This window comes from Oncorhynchus nerka, linkage group LG6, assembly GCF_034236695.1.
Source record: "Oncorhynchus nerka isolate Pitt River linkage group LG6, Oner_Uvic_2.0, whole genome shotgun sequence".
Lineage (NCBI taxonomy): Eukaryota > Metazoa > Chordata > Actinopteri > Salmoniformes > Salmonidae > Oncorhynchus > Oncorhynchus nerka.
Genome location: NC_088401.1, coordinates 83,024,576 through 83,047,418, shown reverse-complemented (window position 1 = coordinate 83,047,418; position 22,843 = coordinate 83,024,576). Strand labels below are relative to the sequence as shown.

Genomic DNA, 22,843 nt, shown 5'->3' with positions numbered 1-22,843 from the left:
CCGCCTCTTGAGGATTGACCACAAGTTCTCAATGGGATTAAGGTCTGGGTTTCCTGGCCATGGACCCAAAATATCGATGTTTTGTTCCCCGAGCCACTTAGTTATCAAGTGCTCCATCATGCTGGAAAAGGCATTGTTCGTCACCAAACTGTTCCTGGATGGTTGGGAGAAGTTGCTCTCGGAGGATGTGTTTTTATTCATGGCTGTGTTCTTAGGTAAAATTGTGAGTGAGCCCACTCCCTTGGCTGAGAAGCAACCCCACACATGAATGGCCTCAGGATGCTTTACTGTTGGCATGACACAGGACTGATGGTAGCGCCTCACCTTGTCTTCTCCGGACAAGCTTTTTTCCAGATGCACCAAACAATCGGAAAGGGGATTCATCAGAGAAAATTACTTTACCCCAGTCCTCAGCAGTCCAATCCCTGTACCTTTTGCAGAATATCAGTCTGTCCCTGATGTTTTTCCTGGAGAGAAGTGGCTTCTTTGCTGCCCTTCTTGACACCAGGCCATCCTCCAAAAGTGTTCGCCTCACTGTGCGTGCAGATGTACTCACACCTGCCTGCTGCCATTCCTGAGCAAGCTCTGTACTGGTGGTGCCCCGATCCTGCAGCTGAATCAACTTTAGGAGACGGTCCTAGTGCTTGCTGGACTTTCTTGGGCGCCCTGAAGCCTTCTTCACAACAATTGAACCGCTCTCCTTGAAGTTCTTGATGATCCGATAAATGGTTGATTTAGGTCTTACTGGCAACAATATCCTTGCCTGTTAAGCCCTTTAAGTGAAAAGCAATGATGACGGGACGTGTTTCCTTGCAGGTAACCATGGATGACAAGAGGAAGAACAATGATTCCGAGCACCACCCTCCTTTTGAAGCTTCCAATCTTTTATTCGAACTCAATCAGCATGACAGAGTGATCTCCAGCCTTGTCCTCGTCAACACTCACACCTGTGTTAACGAGATAATCACTGACATGATGTCAGCTGGTCCTTTTGTGGCAGGGCTGAAATGCAGTGGAAATGATTTTTGGAGATTCAGTTCATTTGCATGGCAAAGAGGGACTTTGCAATTAATTTCAATTCATCTGATCACTCTTCATAACATTCTGGAGTATATGCAAATTGCCATCATACAAACTGAGGCAGCAATTAATATTTGTGTCATTCTCAAAACTTTCGGCCACGACTGTATATAGACTGTATTGTAGTAATAATATAATATATCATATCATAATATATAGACTGTATTGTAGTAATAATATAATATATAATATCATAGTATATAGACTGTATTGTAGTAATAATATAATATATCATAGTATATCATAGTATATAGACTGTATTGTAGTAATAATATAATATATCATAGTATATAGACTGTATTGTAGTAATAATATAATATATCATAGTATTTCATAGTATATAGACTGTATTGTAGTAATAATATAATATATCATAGTATTTCATAGTATATAGACTGTATTGTAGTAATAATATTGTAATATATCATAGTATATCATAGTATATAGACTGTATTGTAGTAATAATATTGTAATATATCATAGTATATCATAGTATATAGACTGTATTGTAGTAATAATATTGTAATATATCATAGTATAGACTGTATTGCCTATTTAACTATCTTTAATCTTGTGTCACACCTTAATACTGAACCCCTGATTTCTCCTCTGTCTCTGTCCTCTATAATACTGAACCCCTGCCTTCTCCTCTGTCTCTGTCCTCTATAATACTGAACCCCTGCTTTCTCCTCTGTCTCTGTCCTCTATAATACTGAACCCCTGATTTCTCCTCTGTCTCTGTCCTCTATAATACTGAACCCCTGCTTTCTCCTCTGTCTGTGCAGGAAAGTTCACTTGTATCGAGGCTCGTTTCCATCTGGAGAGGCAGATGGGCTATTACCTGATTCAGATGTACATCCCCAGCCTTCTGATTGTCATTTTGTCCTGGGTGTCCTTCTGGATCAACATGGACGCTGCACCTGCCAGAGTGGGATTGGGCATTACCACCGTGCTCACTATGACCACCCAGAGCTCCGGCTCCCGAGCCTCCCTCCCCAAGGTGAGACAAACTCCCTAACCCAGAGCTCCGGCTCCCGAGCCTCCCTCCCCAAGGTGAGACAAACTCCCTAACTCAGAGCTCCGGCTCCCAAGCCTCCCTCCCCAAGGTGAGACAAACTCCCTAACCCAGAGCTCCGGCTCCCGAGCCTCCCTCCCCAAGGTGAGACAAACTCCCTAACCCAGAGCTCCGGCTCCCGAGCCTCCCTCCCCAAGGTGAGACAAACTCCTTAACCCAGAGCTCCGGCTCCCGAGTCTCCCTCCCCAAGGTGAGGATTGTCCCAGATGAACTACAAGCCACACACTGTCTATTGTCCTAGATGGTCAAACTAAGGCAACATGAGAAAAAAAGGATTTTCAGATTAAAAAGGAAGAGGGACTTTGCATGATGGACTATGATTTTATAATTATGTCCTGGAAAAGTATCCTCCCATTTTGTTTGTTGACATTAGGTGATTCATGTTCTCTGGAAAATTGAACAAGTGAAGCGTGATTTGTATGCAGTTCAGCTGTCACAATAATGATCACACAACACGGCTGAGCGTAGGTGCACACAGCACAGACTGCTCGCCCTCTTCCACGCCTCACTGACTCGGTGCATTGGTGACAGGGAGGGAAGGAGAGGAGAGAGGGCCATTTTGAATGACAACAACATTCAGTCACCTTTTACTCTGTCTTTACTCAACAAATCGAGCCACCACGGGAAAAGTGTATTTTTGCTGTCATTATCTTCTATCCCCCTGTTGTCGTGCTCTACTTTCAATACGAAGAGATGAAGAATGAAACATTTTAATTGATCAAGTATTGTAAAACAAAGAAAACACATCAAAATATCTGATCTAGTGTGGAAGACTAGAAATCCCACAATCCAACGACACCAGGAAAAGTAAAACAGTCTGCCTCTGTCTGTCTCGGGCAGCTGACTCTGCCTCTGTCTGTCTCGGGCAGCTGACTCTGCCTCTGTCTGTCTCGGGCAGCTGACTCTGCCTCTGTCTGTCTCGGGCAGCTGACTCTGCCTCTGTCTGTCTCGGGCAGCTGACTCTGCCTCTGTCTGTCTCGGGCAGCTGACTTTCATCATTTGAACAATGTCTTGTGAACCATGCATTCTGTAATGCCACCTAAACTGCATTCCAGGGCAACTTGGTCATTTACTTGTCAAATACAGTGAGCTTCAGCTGAACTGACAAGCCAACCCAGTCTAGCTTTAGCCCCATTTGCAGGTCAAAGATGTGGTTTCCATACATCTCTCTATCTCATTGCCCAGGCAGAGCAGAGTCCTGCCAATCCAATTGACCGTACAGACAGACTACTGTGTACTGGACAGTTCTTAGAGTTTGAAGTTAAATGTTGTCTCTGTAGCAGACATCAAATGAATGAATCAAGGATCATAGGATTATTAGAGACAGATACAGTGTCTTCAGAAAGTATTCAGACCCCTTGACTTTTTCCACATTTTGTTACGTTACAACCTTATTCTAGTCCTCATCAGTCAACACCCCATAATTGTACCTATTTTCTTCTTCCTCTGACGAGGAGTATGAAATATCGGACCAATGCGCAGCGTTGGTAAGTGTCCATAATAAATGTATTAAACTGAACACAGAATACAAAATAACAATAGAAATAAAATGAAAACCGAAACAGTTCTGTATGGTAAAACACAGACGCAGAAAACAACTACCCACAACCCATAGTGGGAAAACAGGCTGCCTAAGTATGGTTCTCAATCAGAGACAACGATCGACAGCTGCCCCTGATTGAGAACCATACCAGGCCAAACACAGAAATACAAAACCTAGAATACACAAACATAGAATACCCACCCCAACTCACGCCCTGACCAAACTAAAACAGAGACATAAAAAAGGAACTACGGTCAGTACGTGGCAATAATGACAAAACAAAAACAGGTTTTTAGACATTTTTGCTAATGTATTAAAAATGAAAAACATAAATTCCTTATTTTACGTAAGAATTCAGACCCTTTGCCATGACACTCGAAATTGAGCGCAGGTGCATCCTGTTTCCATTGATCATTCTTGAGATGTTTCTACAACTTGATTGGAGTCCACCTGTGGTAAATTCAATTGATTTGGAAAGCCACATACCTGTCTATATAAGGTCTCACAGTTGACAGTGCATGTCGGGAAAAAAAAAACAAGCCATGAGGTCGAAGCAATCGGGGGAGAAGGGCCTTGGTCAGGGAGGTGACCAAGAACCCGATGGTCACTCTGACAGAGCTCCAGAGTTCCTCTGTGGAGATGGGAGAACCTTCCAGAAGGACAACCATCTCTGCATCACTCCACCAATCAGGCCTTTATGGTGGAAGCCACTCCTCAGTAAAAGGCACATGGCAGCCCGCTGGGAGTTTGCCAAAGGGCACCTAAAGGACTTTCAAACAATGAGAAACAAGATTCTCTGGTCTGATGAAACTAAGATTGAACTGTTTGGCCTGAATGCCAAGTTTCACTTCTGGAGGAAACCTGGCACCATCCCTACGGTGAAGCACAGTGGTGGCAGCATCATGTTGTGGGGATGTTTTTCAGCATCAGGGACTGGGTGACTAGTCATGATCGAGGGAAAGATGAACGGAGAAAAGTACAGAGAGATTCTTGATGAAAACCTGCTCTAGAGCACTCAGTACCTCAGAATGGGGAGAAGGTTCACCTTCCAACAGGACAATGACCCTAAGTACACAGCCAAGACAACACAGGAGTGGCTTCGGGACAAGTATCTGAATGTCCTTGAGTGGTCCAGTCAGAGCCCAGACTTGAACCCGATTTAACATTTCTGGAGAGACCTGAAAATAGCTGTGCAGCGACACTCCCCATCCAACTTGACAGAGCTTGAGAAGAACTGCAGAGAAGAATGGGAGAAACTCCCCAAATTAGGTGTGCCAAGCTTGTAGCGTCATACAGTACCCAAGAAGACTCTAGGCTGTTTATCGCTGCCAAAGGTGCTTCAACAAAGTATTAAGTAAAGGGCCTGAATACTTATGTAAATGTGATATTTCAGTTTTTCAAACATTTCTACAAACCTGTTTTTGCTTTGTCATTATGGAGTATTGTGTGTAGATTGATGGAGTATTGTGTGTAGATTGATGGAGTATTGTGTGTAGATTGATGGAGTATTGTGTGTAGATTGATGAGGGAGAAAACAATTTAATCCATTTTAGAATAAGGCTGTACTGTAATGTAACAAAATGTGGAAAAATTCAAGGGGTCTGAATACTTTCCCGAATAGACATGGTACTGTACATTCGACTCCAAGGTCAGTTGGGGTTGTAGTTGTTGTTGTCCTCCTCCTGCTTACCACCGTGTCCTTCTGCCCAATTACAGGTGTCGTATGTGAAAGCCATTGACATCTGGATGGCTGTGTGCCTCCTGTTTGTCTTCTCGGCCCTGCTTGAGTACGCCGCTGTGAACTTCATCGCTCGGCAACACAAGGAACTGCTGCGCTTCAGGAGGAGAAGGAGACACATGAAGGTCAATTAACTGATTTTTTAAAATTATTGTGATCAAGTGTTTATTATCCGTTCATAGATTAGACTAACACTTTTCACAGCAACCCTTACCATCACCTCAACCCCCTCTTCTCAGACCAGCAAGAGAGCCAGCCAGCCTCAGTTAAATATGACACTTTTTGTTTTCTTATATTCTCTACAAGTACACAACAGTTCGTATTTAATGCTGAGGGAGTATTGAGAATGATTAAAGTCATTAGGGATGTGTCCCAAAATGGCACCCTAGTCCCTTTATAGTGCACTAATTTTGACCAGAGCCCATAGAGAATAGGCTCAAATGTAGTGCACTATATAGCGTGCCATTTGCAACACATCCATGGAGACAGACCAAACAGAAGAATGAGCTGTGTATCAGATTCACAACAATATAATTATTCCCACATGCCTACAGTGCCTTGCAAAAGTATTCATCCCCCTTGGCGTTTTGACTATTTTGTTGCATTACAACCTGCAATTTAAATTTATTTTTATTTGGATTTCATGTAATGGACATACACAAAATAGTCCAAATTGGTGAAGTGAAATGAAAAAAACTACTTGTTTCAAAAAATTCAAAAAAGTACAAAACGGAAAAGTGGTGCGTGCATATATTCACCCCCTTTGCTATGAAGCCCCTAAATAAGATCTGGTGCAACCAATTACCTTCAGAAGTCACATAATTAGTTAAATAAAGTCCACCTGTGTGCAATCTAAGTGTCACATGATCTGTCACATGATCTCAGAATATACACTGTACACACACCTGTTGTGAAAGGCCCCAGAGTCTGAAACACCACTAAGCAAGGGGCATCACCAAGCAAGCAGCACCATGAAGACCAAGTTCTCCAAACAGGTCAGCGACAAAGTTGTGGAGAAGTACAGATCAGGGTTGGGTTATAAAAAAATATCTGAAACTTTGAACATCCCACAGAGCACCATTCAATCCATTATTTAAAAATAGAAAGAATATGACACCACAACAAACCTGCCAAGAGAGGGCCGCCCACCAAAACTCATGGACCAGGCAAGGAGGGCATTAATCAGAGAGGCAACAAAGAGACCAAAGATAACCCTGAAGGAGCTGCAAAGCTCCACAGCGGAGATTGGAGTATCTGTCCATAGGACCACTTTAAGCCGTACACTCCACAGAGCTGGGCTTTACGGAAGAGTGGCCAGAAAAAGCCATTGTTTAAAGAAAAAAATAAGCAACCACATTTGGTGTTCGCCAAAAGGCATGCGGGAGACTCCCCAAACATATGGAAGAAGGTACACTGGTCAGATGAGACTAAAATGTAGCTTTTGGCCATTAAGGAAAACGCTATGTCTGGTGCAAACCCAACATCCCTCATTACCCCGAGAATACCATCCCCACAGTGAAGCATGGTGGTGGCAGCATCATGCTGTGGGATGTTTTTCATCGGCAGGTACTGGGAAACTGGTCAGAATTGAAGGAATGATGGATGGCGCTAAATACAGGGAAATTCTTGTGGGAAACCTGTTTCAGTCTTCCAGAGATTTGAGACTGGGACGGAGGTTCACCTTCTAGCAGGACAATGACTCTAAGCATACTGCTAAACCAACACTCGAGTGGTTTAAGGGGAAACATTGAAATGTCTTGGAATGGCCTAGTCAAAGCCCAGACCTCAATCCAATTGAGAATCTGTGGTGTGACTTAAAGATTACTGTACACCAGCGGAACCCATCCAACTTGAAGGAGTTGGAGCAGTTTTGCCTTGAAGAATGGGCAAAAATTCCAGTGGCTAGATTTGCCAAGCTTATAGAGACATACCCCAAGAGACTTGCAGCTGTAATTGCTGCAAAGGTTGCTCTACAAAGTATTGACTTTTGGGGAGGGGGGTGAATAGTTGTGCACGCTCAAGTTTTCAGTTTTTTTTGTCTTATTTCTTGTTTTTCTCACAATCAAAAATATTTTGCATATTCAAACTGGTATGCATGTTGTGTAAATCAAATAATAGAATTCCCCCCCCAAAAAAATCCATTTTAATTCCAAGTTGTAAAACAATAAAATAGGAAAAAATGCCAAAGGGGGTGTATCAGATTCAGAACAATGACATTATTCCCCCTTAACGCAGTCTGACATAATCTATCGTCTAACAGGCCATAGAGCACACCAGGTTGTAACTGTTGGGTTGAAAGGTCACTGCATTACAACATTCCCAATGGGCGGTGCCTGTTATCCTTGTATTAAAGTCAGTTAAACAAGTAGTCTGGTCCCAGATCTGTTTTGCTGTATAGCCAACTCCTGTGGTCATTGGCATACCTAGTTTTTCATGCACAATGACCAAAGGAGTTGGCAAGACAGCACAAACAGATCTGGGATCAGGCAATAAAACAAGTAGATTGAAATTGAAAACCCCATCGCTACACTCTGTGTTTTTTTGCTTTTAATAAGATGTCAGATCCAAACAAACTCCGTAGCTGTTGTTTGTCTGATAGTGTTTGTGTTATTGATGTCTTGAAGACTGAATATCAAATACAGCTATCAAAGTATGACTCATTTAGTAGTTTCTTTCTACCACAGAGAGTGTTGTTCCCTCATCCTAAAACTCAGATCCAGCTAGGGGACTCTTTCTCTGCATCAGTCATTTCATTTCTCTGAGGGGCAGCTAGGCGGAGGAATTCAGATGTTAGATTTTTTTTTACTGTTTAATCAATCAATTTTATCTGTCCAGATGAATTGATCAAATCCAAGACCATGTAATTTATTTAGAAGTAAACCTGTCAGCCTTGAAGCTAATAGAATAAATCTGAGGAGGAGGAGGAGGAGGGGAGGAGGAGGAAGAGGAGGAGGAGGAGAAGGAGGAGGAGGAGAAGGAGGAGGGGGAGGAGGAGGAAGAGGAGGTGGAGGAGGGGTGGAGAGGGGAGGGGGAGGAAGAAGAGGAGAAGGAGGAGGGAGAGGGAGACGGGAGGAGGAGAAGGAGGAGGGAGAGGGGAGGAGGAGGGGAGGAGGAGGAAGAGGAGAAGGAGGAGGGGGAGGGGAGGAGGAGGAAGAGGAGGAGGAGAAGGAGGAGGGAGAGGGGAGGAGGAGGAAGAGGAGGAGGAAGGAGAGGGGAGGAGGAGGAGGAGGAAGAGGAGGAGGAGGAGGAGGAGGGGGGAAGAGAAAACACAAAAGAGAGTTAGACATAAACATTCCATAAACTCCTTGTCATTCCGTACGCCTTGACCGGGCGGACAGGCAGGAGTCTACAGCCACTGACTACTTCCAAGGGAATATGGATCCAGTCAATCATTCAAAAGAGAGTAAAACAATCTCAAAATAAATCCTCAATAGTATTGTTCTAATCCATAATCCCTGAAAGGAGGATGTGTACTCAGTGAGGGTATATTAGTCTACTGTTCCCTGGAGCACTAGTCTCTCTCAGGTAAATTGAGAAGCTGGCCACATCCCTAATGGCAACCATACGGCTCTGGTCAAAAGTAGTGCACTATACAGGGAATAGGGTTCCATAGGGCTCTGGTCAAAAGTAGTGCACTATACAGGGAATAGGGTGCCATAGGTCTCTGGTCAATAGTAGTGCACTATTTTTTTTATTTCACCTTTATTTAACCAGCTAGGCTAGTTGAGAACAAGTTCTCATTTACAACTGCAACCTGGCCAAGATAAAGCAAAGCAGTGCGACACAAACAACAACACAGAGTTACACATGGAATAAATACATGTACAGTCAATAGTACAATAGAAAAAAATCTATATACAGTGTGTGCAAATGAGGAAAGATAAGGGAGGTTAGGCAATAAATAGGCCACAGTGGTAAATAATTACAATTTAGCAATTAAACACTGGAGTGACAGATGTGCAGATGATGATGTGCAAGTAGAGATACTGAGGTGCAAAAGAGCAACAAAAAGGGAATAGGGTGCCATTTGGGACATAACCACTGAGTACCATACAGTGTTTAGTGCTCACATCTCTACAAGAGATGATAGCTGGTAGTCCCGATGTTTGGCAGGTATGACTCAGATCTTCATCCAGTCTTTCACATGGTATGAGTTCTGGAGATTCCGGTTGGGTGATGTCATCATGTAGTCTAGTATGTGAAATGCAAGTCAAGCATTATTCTGCTGGGTTTTCTATAAAATGCTGACAAATCCTTGTTTGAGTGGTGTTAGGCCTATATAGTATTGCAGTTAACAATAGTATCATAAAATAGGACAAATATAAGCACTTGCCAAATTATTATTTAGTATTATTATATAGTGTAGTATTGCAGTTTACTATATTATCATATTATGTTATTATTTTAACCAAATATCCTGTGAAAATGCTGATCAATCCTTGTTTGAGAGGTGTTAGGCCTATAGTATTATTCATTTCAATACTATCTGGTGTTGATGATTATAAGCCCATTATGAAAGGATATATCCTGCATTTACTTAAAGCTCTGAATGATACTAATAGTTTTTGGAGTTGTATCAGATGACAGGCTAGCTGCTATGTAAAATAGCTAGATTATGTTGTATGACTTTACCATCCTGATCTACAGAAAGACATGTTGTATGACTTTACCATTTACCAGTTCAGTGTGTGTGTGTGTGTGTGTGTGTGTGTGTGTGTGTGTGTGTGTGTTCAGCCTTCTAAAGGCTATCATTCAGCCTTCTAAAGGCTATCATTCAGCCAGGTCAGCCTTCTAAAGGCTATCATTCAGCCTTCTAAAGGCTATCATTCAGCCAGGTCAGCCTTCTAAAGGCTATCATTCAGCCTTCTAAAGGCTATCATTCAGCCAGGTCAGCCTTCTAAAGGCTATCATTCAGCCAGGTCAGCCTTCTAAAGGCTATCATTCAGCCTTCTAAAGGCTATCATTCAGCCTTCTAAAGGCTATCATTCAGCCAGTCCAACCTTCTAAAGGCTATCATTCAGCCTTCTAAAGGCTATCATTCAGCCTTCTAAAGGCTATCATTCAGCCAGGTCAGCCTTCTAAAGGCTATCATTCAGCCAGTTCATCCTTCTAAAGGCTATCATTCAGCCTTCTAAAGGCTATCATTCACCCAGTCCAACCTTCTAAAGGCTATCATTCAGCCAGTTCATCCTTCTAAAGGCTATCATTCAGCCTTCTAAAGGCTATCATTCAGCCAGTTCATCCTTCTAAAGGCTATCATTCGGCCTTCTAAAGGCTATCATTCAACCAGTTCATCCTTCTAAAAGCTATCATTCAGCCTTCTAAATGCTATCATTCAGCCTTCTAAAGGCTATCATTCAGCCTACTAAAGGCTATCATTCAGCCAGTTCATCCCAGAGGACTGCTCCTCTGTTCTCTCTGCAGTGAGGAACCTGTCACTTCTACCCTCGACACAATAAAACAACCTCTCTGGTTCTCTCTGGTTCTGGCTGAGCATCGGGATACATAGCACACACACACTCAGCTCCAGGACCAATCTTCAACAGCCGCAGTGGAAATTGTGTTGTTTCTCCGTTGGTGTTTAATTGATCGATGATTGTCAGTGATAACCTAGAGAGTTCCCATCAGCTACTACCTGACCTGGTTGAAAACTGATGGTCGCTGGTTAGAAAGACAATGAGGGTGAAATCTACAAACGAACGCTGCAGCCTTTCCTGTGTGTGTGTGTGTGTGTGTGTGTGTGTGTGTGTGTGTGTGTGTGTGTGCGCGTACGTGCATGTGAGAGCGCTAGTGTGTGTGGATGTTTATGTGTGTGTGTGTACCTCTATGTGAAGGTGACAGATTGAGGTCTCCCCCTCCTGGTCAGATGGTGTAACTGCAGACTGCAGATCAATAGCGACAGGCAGACTATTCATCTGTTGCCTTGAAGTATAGACTGACTGTCCAGCAGCAGCCCACTCCCTCGACACACACACACACACACACACACACTCTCTCTCTCTCACAAACACACACACAGACACACACACACACACACACACACTCACACACACACATGTACCCGACAAGCTTCTCTTGAGACTGAAAGAAAGAGAGAAAGATTTTAGGAGTAAACTAAATAATGAAATCACTTGCCCAACTGCAGCCTACCAATATTATCCACCAGCATCGAATAAAATAATAGCAAACTGCATGTAATTTCACAAGCTTCTCTCGAGACTGTAAGAAAGGCCTTACTGAATAAACATGAATAAATTGATTAAAACTTGACCCAACTGCAGAATACAGGATATCAATGGTGTGTCTCCTTTAAGGATTGTATAAAGAATATCAATGGAATTATAGCAATTGCAGAATTCATAATAATACATGATCTAATTAGCCATAGAGACATGTCTGTAGCCTATACCCAACCACAATAACATCAGCCATGTAGCCCATGCATTAAAGATGCACTACAGGATCTTACACGGAACAAATTTGTAACGTATATATACTGAAATGCAACGTGCAACAATTTCAAAGATTTTACTGAGTTACAGTTCATATATAAGGAAATCAGTAATTTGAAATAAATTCATTAGGCCCTAATCTATGGATTTCACATGACTGGGCAGGGGCGCAGCTCTGGGGGGGCCTGGGAGGACATAGGCCAACCCACTTGGGAGCCAGGCCCACCCACTTGGGAGCCAGGCCCACCCACTTGGGAGCCAGGCCCACCCACTTGGGAGCCAGGCCCAGCCAATTAGAATGAGTTTATCCCCACAAAATGGCTTTATTACAGACAGAAATACTCCTCAGTTTTACCAGCTGTCTGAAGAAGCTGGGTGTGGTGGTCCTGGGCTGGCGTGGTTACACGTGGTCTGCGGGTTTTAATCCAGTTGGACATAATGCCAATGTTGGAGGTGGCTTAAGGTAGAGAATTGAACACTCTTGTGGACATTCTTTCAGTCAGCATGTTAATTGCATGTACCCTCAAAACTTGAGACATCTGTGACATTGTGTTGTGAAAAAAAACTGCTCATTTTAGAGTGGCCTTTTATTGTCCCCTGCAGAAGGTGCACCTGTGTAATGATCATGCTGTTTAATCTTGATATGCCACACCTGTCAGGTGGATGGATTATCTTGGTGAAGGAGAAATGCTCACTAACAGGGAAGTAAACAAATTTGTGCGTAACATTTGAGAGAAATAAGCTTTTTGTGCGTATGGAACATTTCTGGGATCTTTTATTTCCGCTCATGAAACATTTACATGTTGCGTTTATATTTTTGTTCAGTAGTACAAATTGGATTTGTAAGATATCTAATTGTTAGTGCACAAAATGTCTTCCTTTCGGTTACCTACTGTAATTCCATGGTTTTTCCATGGTTTTAAAAAGGAAGACATTTGTCTGTGGCTCATTTGTGATGCTAGTCGGCCAATGCCTCCATGCCAGGCAGTCACTAAAAGAAACCCAAAAAACTCAACTCTAGTCTAAAATATTAGCGTCCAGAAACGTCTCAGCTAAATAGAAAGCTACTTTCTTTCAGCTGTCCTTTTCTTTTCCCCTCCAGTCCAAACTGAGATATATTAATAACTAGGTGACATGATGTGACCCCTAGACTGCAGATACGGTGTTCCAGTGTTCCGCTGGCTAACGATGACAGGGCCTTATTAGGACCACACTTCCTGATTGATCCAGGATAATCAGCTCATTAGGCCTGATTAGCTACTGTTCAAGTGGAATCTTTCACACAGGATCGTCTCGGGTGTGTGTGTTCTGAGGTTGTACTGTACCACCACGTCTGAGAACAACGGGGGATAAGAGACTGGATTAGCTAGATAAATAAAACTGGATTAGCTAGGTAAATAAAACTGGATTAGCTAGGTAAATAAGACTGGATTAACTAGGTAAATAAGACTGGATTAACTATGTAAATAAGACTGGATTAGCTAGGTAAATAAAACTGGATTAGCTAGGTAAATAAGACTGGATTAGCTAGGTAAATAAAACTGGATTAGCTAGGTAAATAAGACTGGATTAGCTAGGTAAATAAAACTGAATTAGCTAGATAAATAAGACTGGATTAGCTAGGTAAATAAGACTGGATTAGCTAGGTAAATAAGACTGGATTAACTAGGTAAATAAAACTGGATTAGCTAGGTAAATAAGACTGGATTAGCTAGGTAAATAAAACTGGATTAGCTAGGTAAATAAGACTGGATTAGCTAGGTAAATAAAACTGAATTAGCTAGATAAATAAGACTGGATTAGCTAGGTAAATAAGACTGGATTAGCTAGGTAAATAAGACTGGATTAACTAGGTAAATAAAACTGGATTAGCTAGGTAAATAAAACTGGATTAGCTAGGTAAATAAGACTGGATTAGCTAGGTAAATAAGACTGGATTAGCTAGGTAAATAAAACTGGATTAGCTAGGTAAATAAAACTGGATTAGCTAGGTAAATAAAACTGGATTAGCTAGGTAAATAAGACTGGATTAGCTAGATAAATAAGACTGGATTAGCTAGGTAAATAAGACTGGATTAACTAGGTAAATAAAACTGGATTAGCTAGGTAAATAAAACTGGATTAGCTAGGTAAATAAGACTGGATTAGCTAGGTAAATAAGACTGGATTAGCTAGGTAAATAAGACTGGATTAGCTAGGTAAATAAAACTGGATTAGCTAGGTAAATAAGACTGGATTAGCTAGATAAATAAGACTGGATTAGCTAGGTAAATAAGACTGGATTAGCTAGGTAAATAAAACTGGATTAGCTAGGTAAATAAGACTGGATTAGCTAGATAAATAAGACTGGATTAGCTAGGTAAATGAAACTGGATTAGCTAGGTAAATAAAACTGGATTAACTAGGTAAATAAAACTGGATTAGCTAGGTAAATAAAACTGGATTAGCTAGGTAAATAAGACTGGATTAGCTAGGTAAATAAAACTGGATTAGCTAGGTAAATAAGACTGGATTAGCTAGGTAAATAAAACTGGATTAGCTAGGTAAATAAGACTGGATTAACTAGGTAAATAAAACTGGATTAGCTAGGTAAATAAAACTGGATTAGCTAGGTAAATAAAACTGGATTAGCTAGGTAAATAAAACTGGATTAACTAGGTAAATAAAACTGGATTAACTAGGTAAATAAGACTGGATTAACTAGGTAAATAAGTGGCATGCGACAGATAACCAAGTGGAAGCTACTCTCTGCCGGTGTCTGCAGGACACGAAGGGGCTAAATTATGTGAACTCATCATTTTCTCTGCGAAGTAAAAGATAACACATACAAAAAAATAACACATAGAACAAAAAACAAGTTATTGGAGTACAAAATATTTAAAAAGTACAAAATATATTACGTAGTATAAAGATGTTATAATTTAGTTGTGTTTCAACTGTGAAGAATATTTGTAAACAGTTTTACATTAACAATGTCTAAAATACATAATTTCTGCCGTAGAGGACTAGTGAGAGAGATGATAAGGGACTATTTAGTTGTGTTTCAACTGTGACTTATATCTCTAAACAGATTTACGTGAACATGGCCTAAAATCATGTATTCAGGCAGTTTCGACAATGCAACTAGTACAACGCAGAAATGATCGATACTGTGGCTTTTTAAACAGTTTTCAATAAACATAGTCTAAAATCATGTTTGATGTCATTTTTAAGTAACAACTAGTGCAGTACTGGTAGTAAAGATGATAGGGACACTCTGCAACACTATTTGGTATGTTGCAACTGTGAAATACAGTTTTAAACAGGTTTATATTAACAAATGTCTCAAATCCAGAATTTCTGCCGTTCTGAAGCAAGAATCTGTGAGAGAGACAATTTAGTTGTGTTTCAACTGTGAAGCAAAAGGTCATGTTCAAAGAAGTCAGTCCTAGACTAGACGGGTATTTGTTTTATTTGAAGTCAGTCCTAGACTAGATGGGTATTTGTTTTATTTGAAGTCAGTCCTAGACTAGATGGGTATTTGTTTTATTTGAAGTCAGTCCTAGACTAGATGGCTATTTGTTTTATTTGAAGTCAGTCCTAGACTAGACGGGTATTTGTTTTATTTGAAGTCAGTCCTAGACTAGATGGGTATTTGTTTTATTTGACTTTGTGTCCGGGAAACCAGCCCTTAACATTACTGCTACTTCAACATTCTTCTCAGGTGACCTGATCCTTTAATAATGAATATACCAATCCTCAATGTAAAAGAGTGATAGCACGATATTAAAAAAGGAATGGAAAAAAATCCAATTGGAATGACTGGGAAAGGTTTGTGTATTGGCATTGGGCTAAATTGCTTTGGGAAATCATAAAATGAACGGCAAGGCACCAACTCCTCGAGGAGAAGGTGATGATGGTTAGTCGTGACACTTCCCAAAATGACTTTGTGCAAATCAGCATTTTCCTTTTTTCCAAGGCTGCATGACACCACGACCCACACAAAGGCAAAATGTTTAGAGAAAACATAGGATGGAGCCTCCAACTAGTTGGCTTTACGGTTGTCTTTAATCTCAGCCATTAATCACATCACCACACACTAAGAGATATACAGGCATCTATCATGAGGAAATAATGTGATGGATCGAGGAGTCAAGACGTCCTTCTCTCTGTGTCTCACTAGACACCAAACAACTAACCAACCGGTCACCTCTCTTTCAATTCAATCTCAATTCAAAGGGCTTTTTAACACACAGAAGTTGGAAAAGAAGAGAGACATTTCAAATGTCATATTATGTCTATATACAGTGTTTTAACGATGTGCAAATAGTACAAAAGGGAAAATAAATCAACATAAATATGGGTTGTATTTACAATGGTGTTTGTTCTTCACTGGTTGCCCTTTTCTTGTGGCAACAGGTCACAAATCTTGCTGCTGTGATGACACACTGTGGTATTTCACCCAATAGATATGGAGGTTTATCAAAATTGGATTTGTTTGGGGATTTTCTCTCTGACTTGCAAATGCAAAAGGAGGGATGGAGGGGGGGGGGGGATTGAGCCTGATACTGCTTTCGTTCCAAGCCATACATTGTCTCCCTCACCATACACAAACCCAACGGGCACCATTCCTCTCTCTCACTATTTATCTCCCCTTCATACAATAAGAGTCTCTGCCCAGCTTACTGCTTTAATGGTGGAATGTTGAATTAGGGGGCCGGGTAATGAATCAGACAGCCTGGGCTGGGCGGTGTGAAAATATATGTGTCTCAAATGACATCCTATTCCCTACATCGTACACTACTTTTGACCATAGGCCTAAGTCGAAAGTAGTGCACTATGTAGGGAATAGGATGCCATTTTGGGACGCCGTCCTCCGCAGTCCCTCTTTACTGCTCCACGTCACGTCCCCCAGTCAACACATTAATCATATGGCAGGAGGAATGAATACTTACAAATGGTGGACCAGCGCCACTGAAGGACAAGGGAAGGTTGACGCACAACGTAGCCAGCATTAGATGTCTCAGGCACTGTTAGTGGAGTGGAGGAGAAGATCCAAAATGGAGGAGAAAGGAGAAACGCCGTCTCCCCTCCTCGCGTGTGTGTGTGCGTGTGTGCGTGCGTGCGTGCGTGTGTGTGTGTTCATCCATTCAGCCCAACACACATGAACAGTTATAAATGTGGAGGTATAAAGACAAGGACAGAAGGAGGACATGGAGTCTACAAATAGAACCTAGAAAACTAAGGCTTGTATTTTAGACAAGGACAGGAGGACATTTAAATTTTTCACACCAAGCAAAGACAGATAAGGGGCCCTGATTGTTTGTGTGTGATGAGGTATTGTGGAGGCAGGGATTGTGTTAGCCTGTAATGAAATTGCAGTCAATAGGAAAATGCAATTTACGTAGTATGATATCGAGATAACGTGAGATAGCGTGTCCTTTATAACATGTGCAAACCTTGCCTCAATTTATCAATATTTGTTCTTTTGAGTGATGTCATAGCTAAAATGTGAATCGTCAACACATGCAATCCATATTTATCACAATGCATATCAATGGTTAATGAGATAGTATCTGGATCATGTTGGACTTTGATTTTTAAGGCTCAACCATATGTGCCTAATTATGTTAGTTAATATGTCTCTGCATTTACTTAAAGGCCCACTGTGATTTTCACAGCTATTATATGTGTTTTCAATTCACGAAATCTGTTAAGAGCCTTTTCCTTGAAGACCCACTATGATTTAAGTCTGTTAAGAGCCTTTTCCTTGAAGACCCACTATGATTTAAGTCTGTTAAGAGCCTTTTCCTTGAAGACCCACTATGATTTAAGTCTGTTAAGAGCCTTTTCCTTGAAGACCCACTATGATTTAAGTCTGTTAAGAGCCTTTTCCTTGAAGACCCACTATGATTTAAGTCTGTTAAGAGCCTTTTCCTTGAAGACCCACTATGATTTAAATCTGTTAAGAGCCTTTTCCTTGAAGACCTACTATGATTTTCAACATATGTTTTTACAACTTACGGTTTGGGCCTTTAAGAGATATACAGAGAGAGAACAGGCCTGGATATCAAATGTGTAATGTGTTTTTTGATTCCTAACAGAATGAATATTCGGCTGTGTTACAGGAGGATGAGGGCGGTGAGGGCCGGTTCAGCTTCACCGCCTATGGCATGGGCCCAGCCTGCCTGCAGGCCAAAGACGGCATGGCCATCAAAGGGAACAACAACAACGCCCCGACCGCCACCGCCGGCCCTCAGGAGAAAACGGTGGAAGAGATGCGCAAGCTCTTCATCGGCCGCGCGAAGAGGATCGACACGGTCTCTCGCGTGGCTTTCCCGCTAGTCTTCCTCATTTTTAATATTTTCTACTGGCTCGTATACAAGATCATCCGAAGCACGGATGTACACCAGATGACGTAAGCAAGGGAAGAGAGAGAGTTCAATACCACACCATCCTTCTCCCAAACCCAATACTCCTCGCTCTTCACTTGCTCACTTGCTTTTGGTGGCTATCGCCTTGGCAAAGGTATTTTATTTTATCCCCCCCCCCCTCTTTTCAACCTGAATAATCCGGACCAGTGCAATAGCGATGCAGTAAAATGCATGATATATGAATGTGGCAAAATATTTACAAAACGATAAATCAGTAAATGTTACGACTTTTACCGATACATCCGGGAATTTATGATAACTGAGAATTTAGAAAGAAAGAGATGTTCTTCTAAGAAGTGTTAGAAGAAGACACTGCATTCTAAAGAAGAAGAAGAAGAAGTTGGGGAAACACACAGCACTGTAATATAGTATATATCTATCATATATTTAAAAACTGTTATTTCTCTCGAAAGGCAGATGTCTGGATGGAACACGAGGGATGGATTTTTAAAAGGATACTAAGACGATTTTAGTGTTTCCGTTAATAAAGTGTTGCAAGGATCGTGTGTCCTATATATCTCAATTAGCTTCAATGTGTGTTGCAAGCACTTATCAACGCTCCCTGAGCCCTCAACGAAAAACTGAGATTTCATGTGGTTGATGCTGCTATCAACTAAATGGAGGAAACTTGATGAGTCAAAATAATATTCTATTGTTTCTAACCGCTGTGGTCAACGTGTTCCTCTGTCGGCCCTTAACTTTATTTCTCAATTGCATATCGTTTTTAATTTTAGTGTCAAGTATATATCATGTTGCTGTAATCAGCTCAAGCTCTTCTTGGGAACTCTAAATTCTAAAGGGACATTTGGCATCATTCACATATCCTCATTGTGGCATTCATTCATTCATTCATTCATTCATTCATTCATTCATTCATTCATTTATCCATGTGCTTTTTTTAAAAAGGATTTGGTACTTAAATCAAAATATGATTCATTAAAAGTGAATCTACACTGGAAAAAAAATAATAATAATGTAATCCTGATTCTTCCTACTCATTTCATTGAAGCTGTACTGTTAACATTTGTTTCGTTATTTTCATAGTTTATTACCCAGTTACGGTAAGATACCCAGCAGGCAATGGAGAAAAATGTAGTGAGTTAAGATTAAAACAAGAAAACACCTACTGTACCTTAACAATTATTATTATTATTATTATTATTATATTTACACATATTAATAATGTAGCTCAAAAAAACATATGCATTATTATCATCATTTACTAAATATGTCTAAAAGATATTCACTCAAAATCATGGAAAATAGTTTGATACGTTAACAACAACGATCGGCACAATGTTCTCATTGGTATATAATGCAGTACATGTTATCGTTCACAATACTACAGTATACTGTGAAACTGATTGATTAATACATTCATTCAACTAGTCAGTGGCTTGATTTAAGATACTGAAATCCATTACTTCTCACCAGGCTTTTCTATGCAATAATTAATATATGCAATTATTTTTTTTAAATTAGCTTTACCATTTACAAAACATTATCATGAATCTGTTTGAACTTGTGAGCCATCAAGTTTTTTTAAATTTAAGACATCACAGATCACAGTGCTCATCTTTCCAATGGTGGACATACATACCAACACACACGAGGCCTTCAGATCTACACCCTTATGCATAATGTAAACTACTCACCCTTCTCCTAGGCCCATCATTCTCCACGCATTTACATTCAACTACAAACGGGCCAAGCTACAGTGGCTTTTCATATTGCATATTTAAGACTCTCTGCTCTCTGTAGCCCCACCTCTGGGACATTGTTTAGCTAGCCTAAAGTGCTGTCACCAAGCCCCAGAAATAAAGACTACACTACTGCTACCACAGGAAGTATGGCCTGCGACACATTGTCATGGATGGGAGACTCGGACACAGTTGAAATAAACACTGGTCGAGTGAGTTTTTGCATTTAACTTTAATGCCAAATGTTATTTTCCTCTACTTGGTTTTTATTCCAAACCAAATAAGTATTTTGTTAACCTATGATCATTGCCTTCCTGGTTCGGTTTTGAATATGACGACATAAGGGGAAAGATGCCAGAACACCTTCGCAACAGATATTATGCACTGGTTCAGGACATTGTTTAGGTTTTGTTGTCGTAACTTAGATTGATTCAGTTCTTTCCATTGACTTCCCAGTGTGTGGATAAAGTGCTTCCATTTCTTTTTGTGGTAATATGATGCTATTCAATTAACAATATTATATATTTTGATATGAAACGTTCTCTGCTTTTTCATCCCTGTTCTTTCTTCTTCTTCTTGAAAAGTGTAATCCATTACTTTAACAGGTCATAGATTTTTTTCGAATGTGTTAATGATAGTTTGAGGTAGTTTGATGTTTGAGGCTTGATGGACTTGCACAAGAGATTATAACAATATTTTACATTTCGGTCAATTATTTCTTAAATTTGTATTATCTTCCAGTAATTCATATTTACCTTCTGGTTGAGGCAGTATTTGTCAAAAGATATGTGTGTTTTTAACAGACACAGTCCATGTGGGTAAATTGATTTGAAGGTCTAATGTTTTTGCATTAGTGTTATTTCATCACAGAAAATTAACTTTTCTACATGGGGCATACTTATGTCATTTATAATGTTATGCTTTACCCAAAACTATGCATTTATAAAAGTTAATTGTTAGAATAGGGTTGAAAAATAAAGGGCCTTTTAAAATATCAGCACAGTAATCAATATGTTTTGAAAGTGCTGAATGATTGGTTGATAGATACAAGTATTTATTTGTTGGCTGTAATATTTCAGTACAGAATTTGACCATGAATCTTTCCTCAGTTTTGACTTCCTCAGACAAAACTATCCATTAAATAAGATGTTATCCAATGTTGAATATGCAACAAACTAGGAACTAATCATATCATGTACCTCCACTCAACCACCATGATATTCACTCATCCATTCAATACTTATGGATTGAACTCTATGCCCTGACCATGTGAAGGATCACTGCACTTGGGACAATGCTATATAGATTTATTGTAACCAATTGCTTATTAAGGTGCATTATTACTAGCGCCCTGTCCAGGGTGTGTACTTGTACATCAAGCTGCCTCATGCTACAGAAACAGGAGATAGGCTCCAGGGTTGGGGTCAATTCCAATTTAAATTGAATTTTAATTCAATTCAGAATCGACCTGGAATTAGAATTGAATACATGGGAAATGAATAGGCAGAAAGAATTGAATTGGAATTGAATTTCTGGAATTTACCCTGACCCTGATAGGCTCCTGCCCTACGGGACAAGGGGCAGGGGCTCGGACAAGGCTTACTTTGTTTATTATGTTATTCAAGATGGAAATGACACTTACTGCTCTGAATAGACAACGTCAACAAGGTCTAACGTATCAACGCAGATCAATGTTCAAAGTATGGAAGTGGTAGGAATGTTCACTGATGGAGAAACCCTCCATTGAACAGATAGGACTTCCTCCCCTTCATATCAACCTGACCTAGAACAGATAGGACTTCCTCCCCTTCATATCAACCTGACCTAGAACAGATAGGACTTCCTCCCCTTCATATCAACCTGACCTAGAACAGATAGGACTTCCTCCCCTTCATATCAACCTGACCTAGAACAGATAGGACTTCCTCCCCTTCATATCAACCTGACCTAGAACAGATAGGACTTCCTCCCCTTCATATCAACCTGACCTAGAACAGATAGGACTTCCTCCCCTTCATATCAACCTGACCTAGAACAGATAGGACTTCCTCCCCTTCATATCAACCTGACCTAGAACAGATAGGACTTCCTCCCCTTCATATCAACCTGACCTAGAACAGATAGGACTTCCTCCCCTTCATATCAACCTGACCTAGAACAGACAGGACTTCCTCCCCTTCATATCAACCTGACCTATCATAATGTCAAATATTATTGACAATGAAGGAAGTTCATATAATATTTGGCATATAGGACAGAGCAATATGAACATTTTAAAAGTATGAAATTCAACTAGCATGTTATGATTTGTTAGTAATTGCTGATAACAACAGCTGTTTGATTCTGTTGTCTTTTGAATATATCAGATGCCCTGGTTGTGGTGATGCACTCACCACCCAGTGATAGAGATGGACACAAATAACCAGTCATGAACTGAACTGTACACAAAAATGGAAACATTTCTATTTATGTATTTTTAATTCATTTTTAGCACACAAGTTGGAATGGCCTTAATTTAGTTTTACTTGCTTAAATATTGTGTATTGGCACAAAGTGCACATCTTGATTTGCTAATTACAGTTATGATAATAATCCAAGAGTGCACTTCAGAAGAAGGAAAAAAGTTCAGCAAATCCTTTTTTTTTTTAATTAAAATGTGAAAACACTGAATATTTTGCATGAATATAAACACAATGGCAGATATTTTTGGCTTGTACAAAAATGTTAGCAATTTGAAGAAGAAAAAAGGAATGTACAATTTCTGCTGTAACTGTATATAACTAAATATTTATTGAAATATGTCATTATAAGTCATTCTAATTACAATTAAAGGTTTTCTGAA

At 40.3% G+C, this 22,843-nt stretch overlaps 1 protein-coding gene across 2 annotated transcripts in view; it reads left to right on the top strand.

The window, feature by feature from the left end:
- Positions 1 to 22,843, top strand: part of LOC115116885 (glycine receptor subunit alphaZ1-like) — a 91,664-nt gene extending 68,821 nt beyond the window's left edge. For both annotated transcript variants that reach the window (XM_065019953.1, XM_065019952.1), the window contains exons 9-11: positions 1,866 to 2,080; positions 5,415 to 5,561; positions 17,996 to 22,843. In XM_065019953.1, the coding sequence (XP_064876025.1) occupies positions 1,866 to 2,080; positions 5,415 to 5,561; positions 17,996 to 18,289 (656 nt within the window). In that variant the 3' untranslated portion in view covers positions 18,290 to 22,843. The remainder of the gene's footprint in view (positions 1 to 1,865; positions 2,081 to 5,414; positions 5,562 to 17,995) is intronic.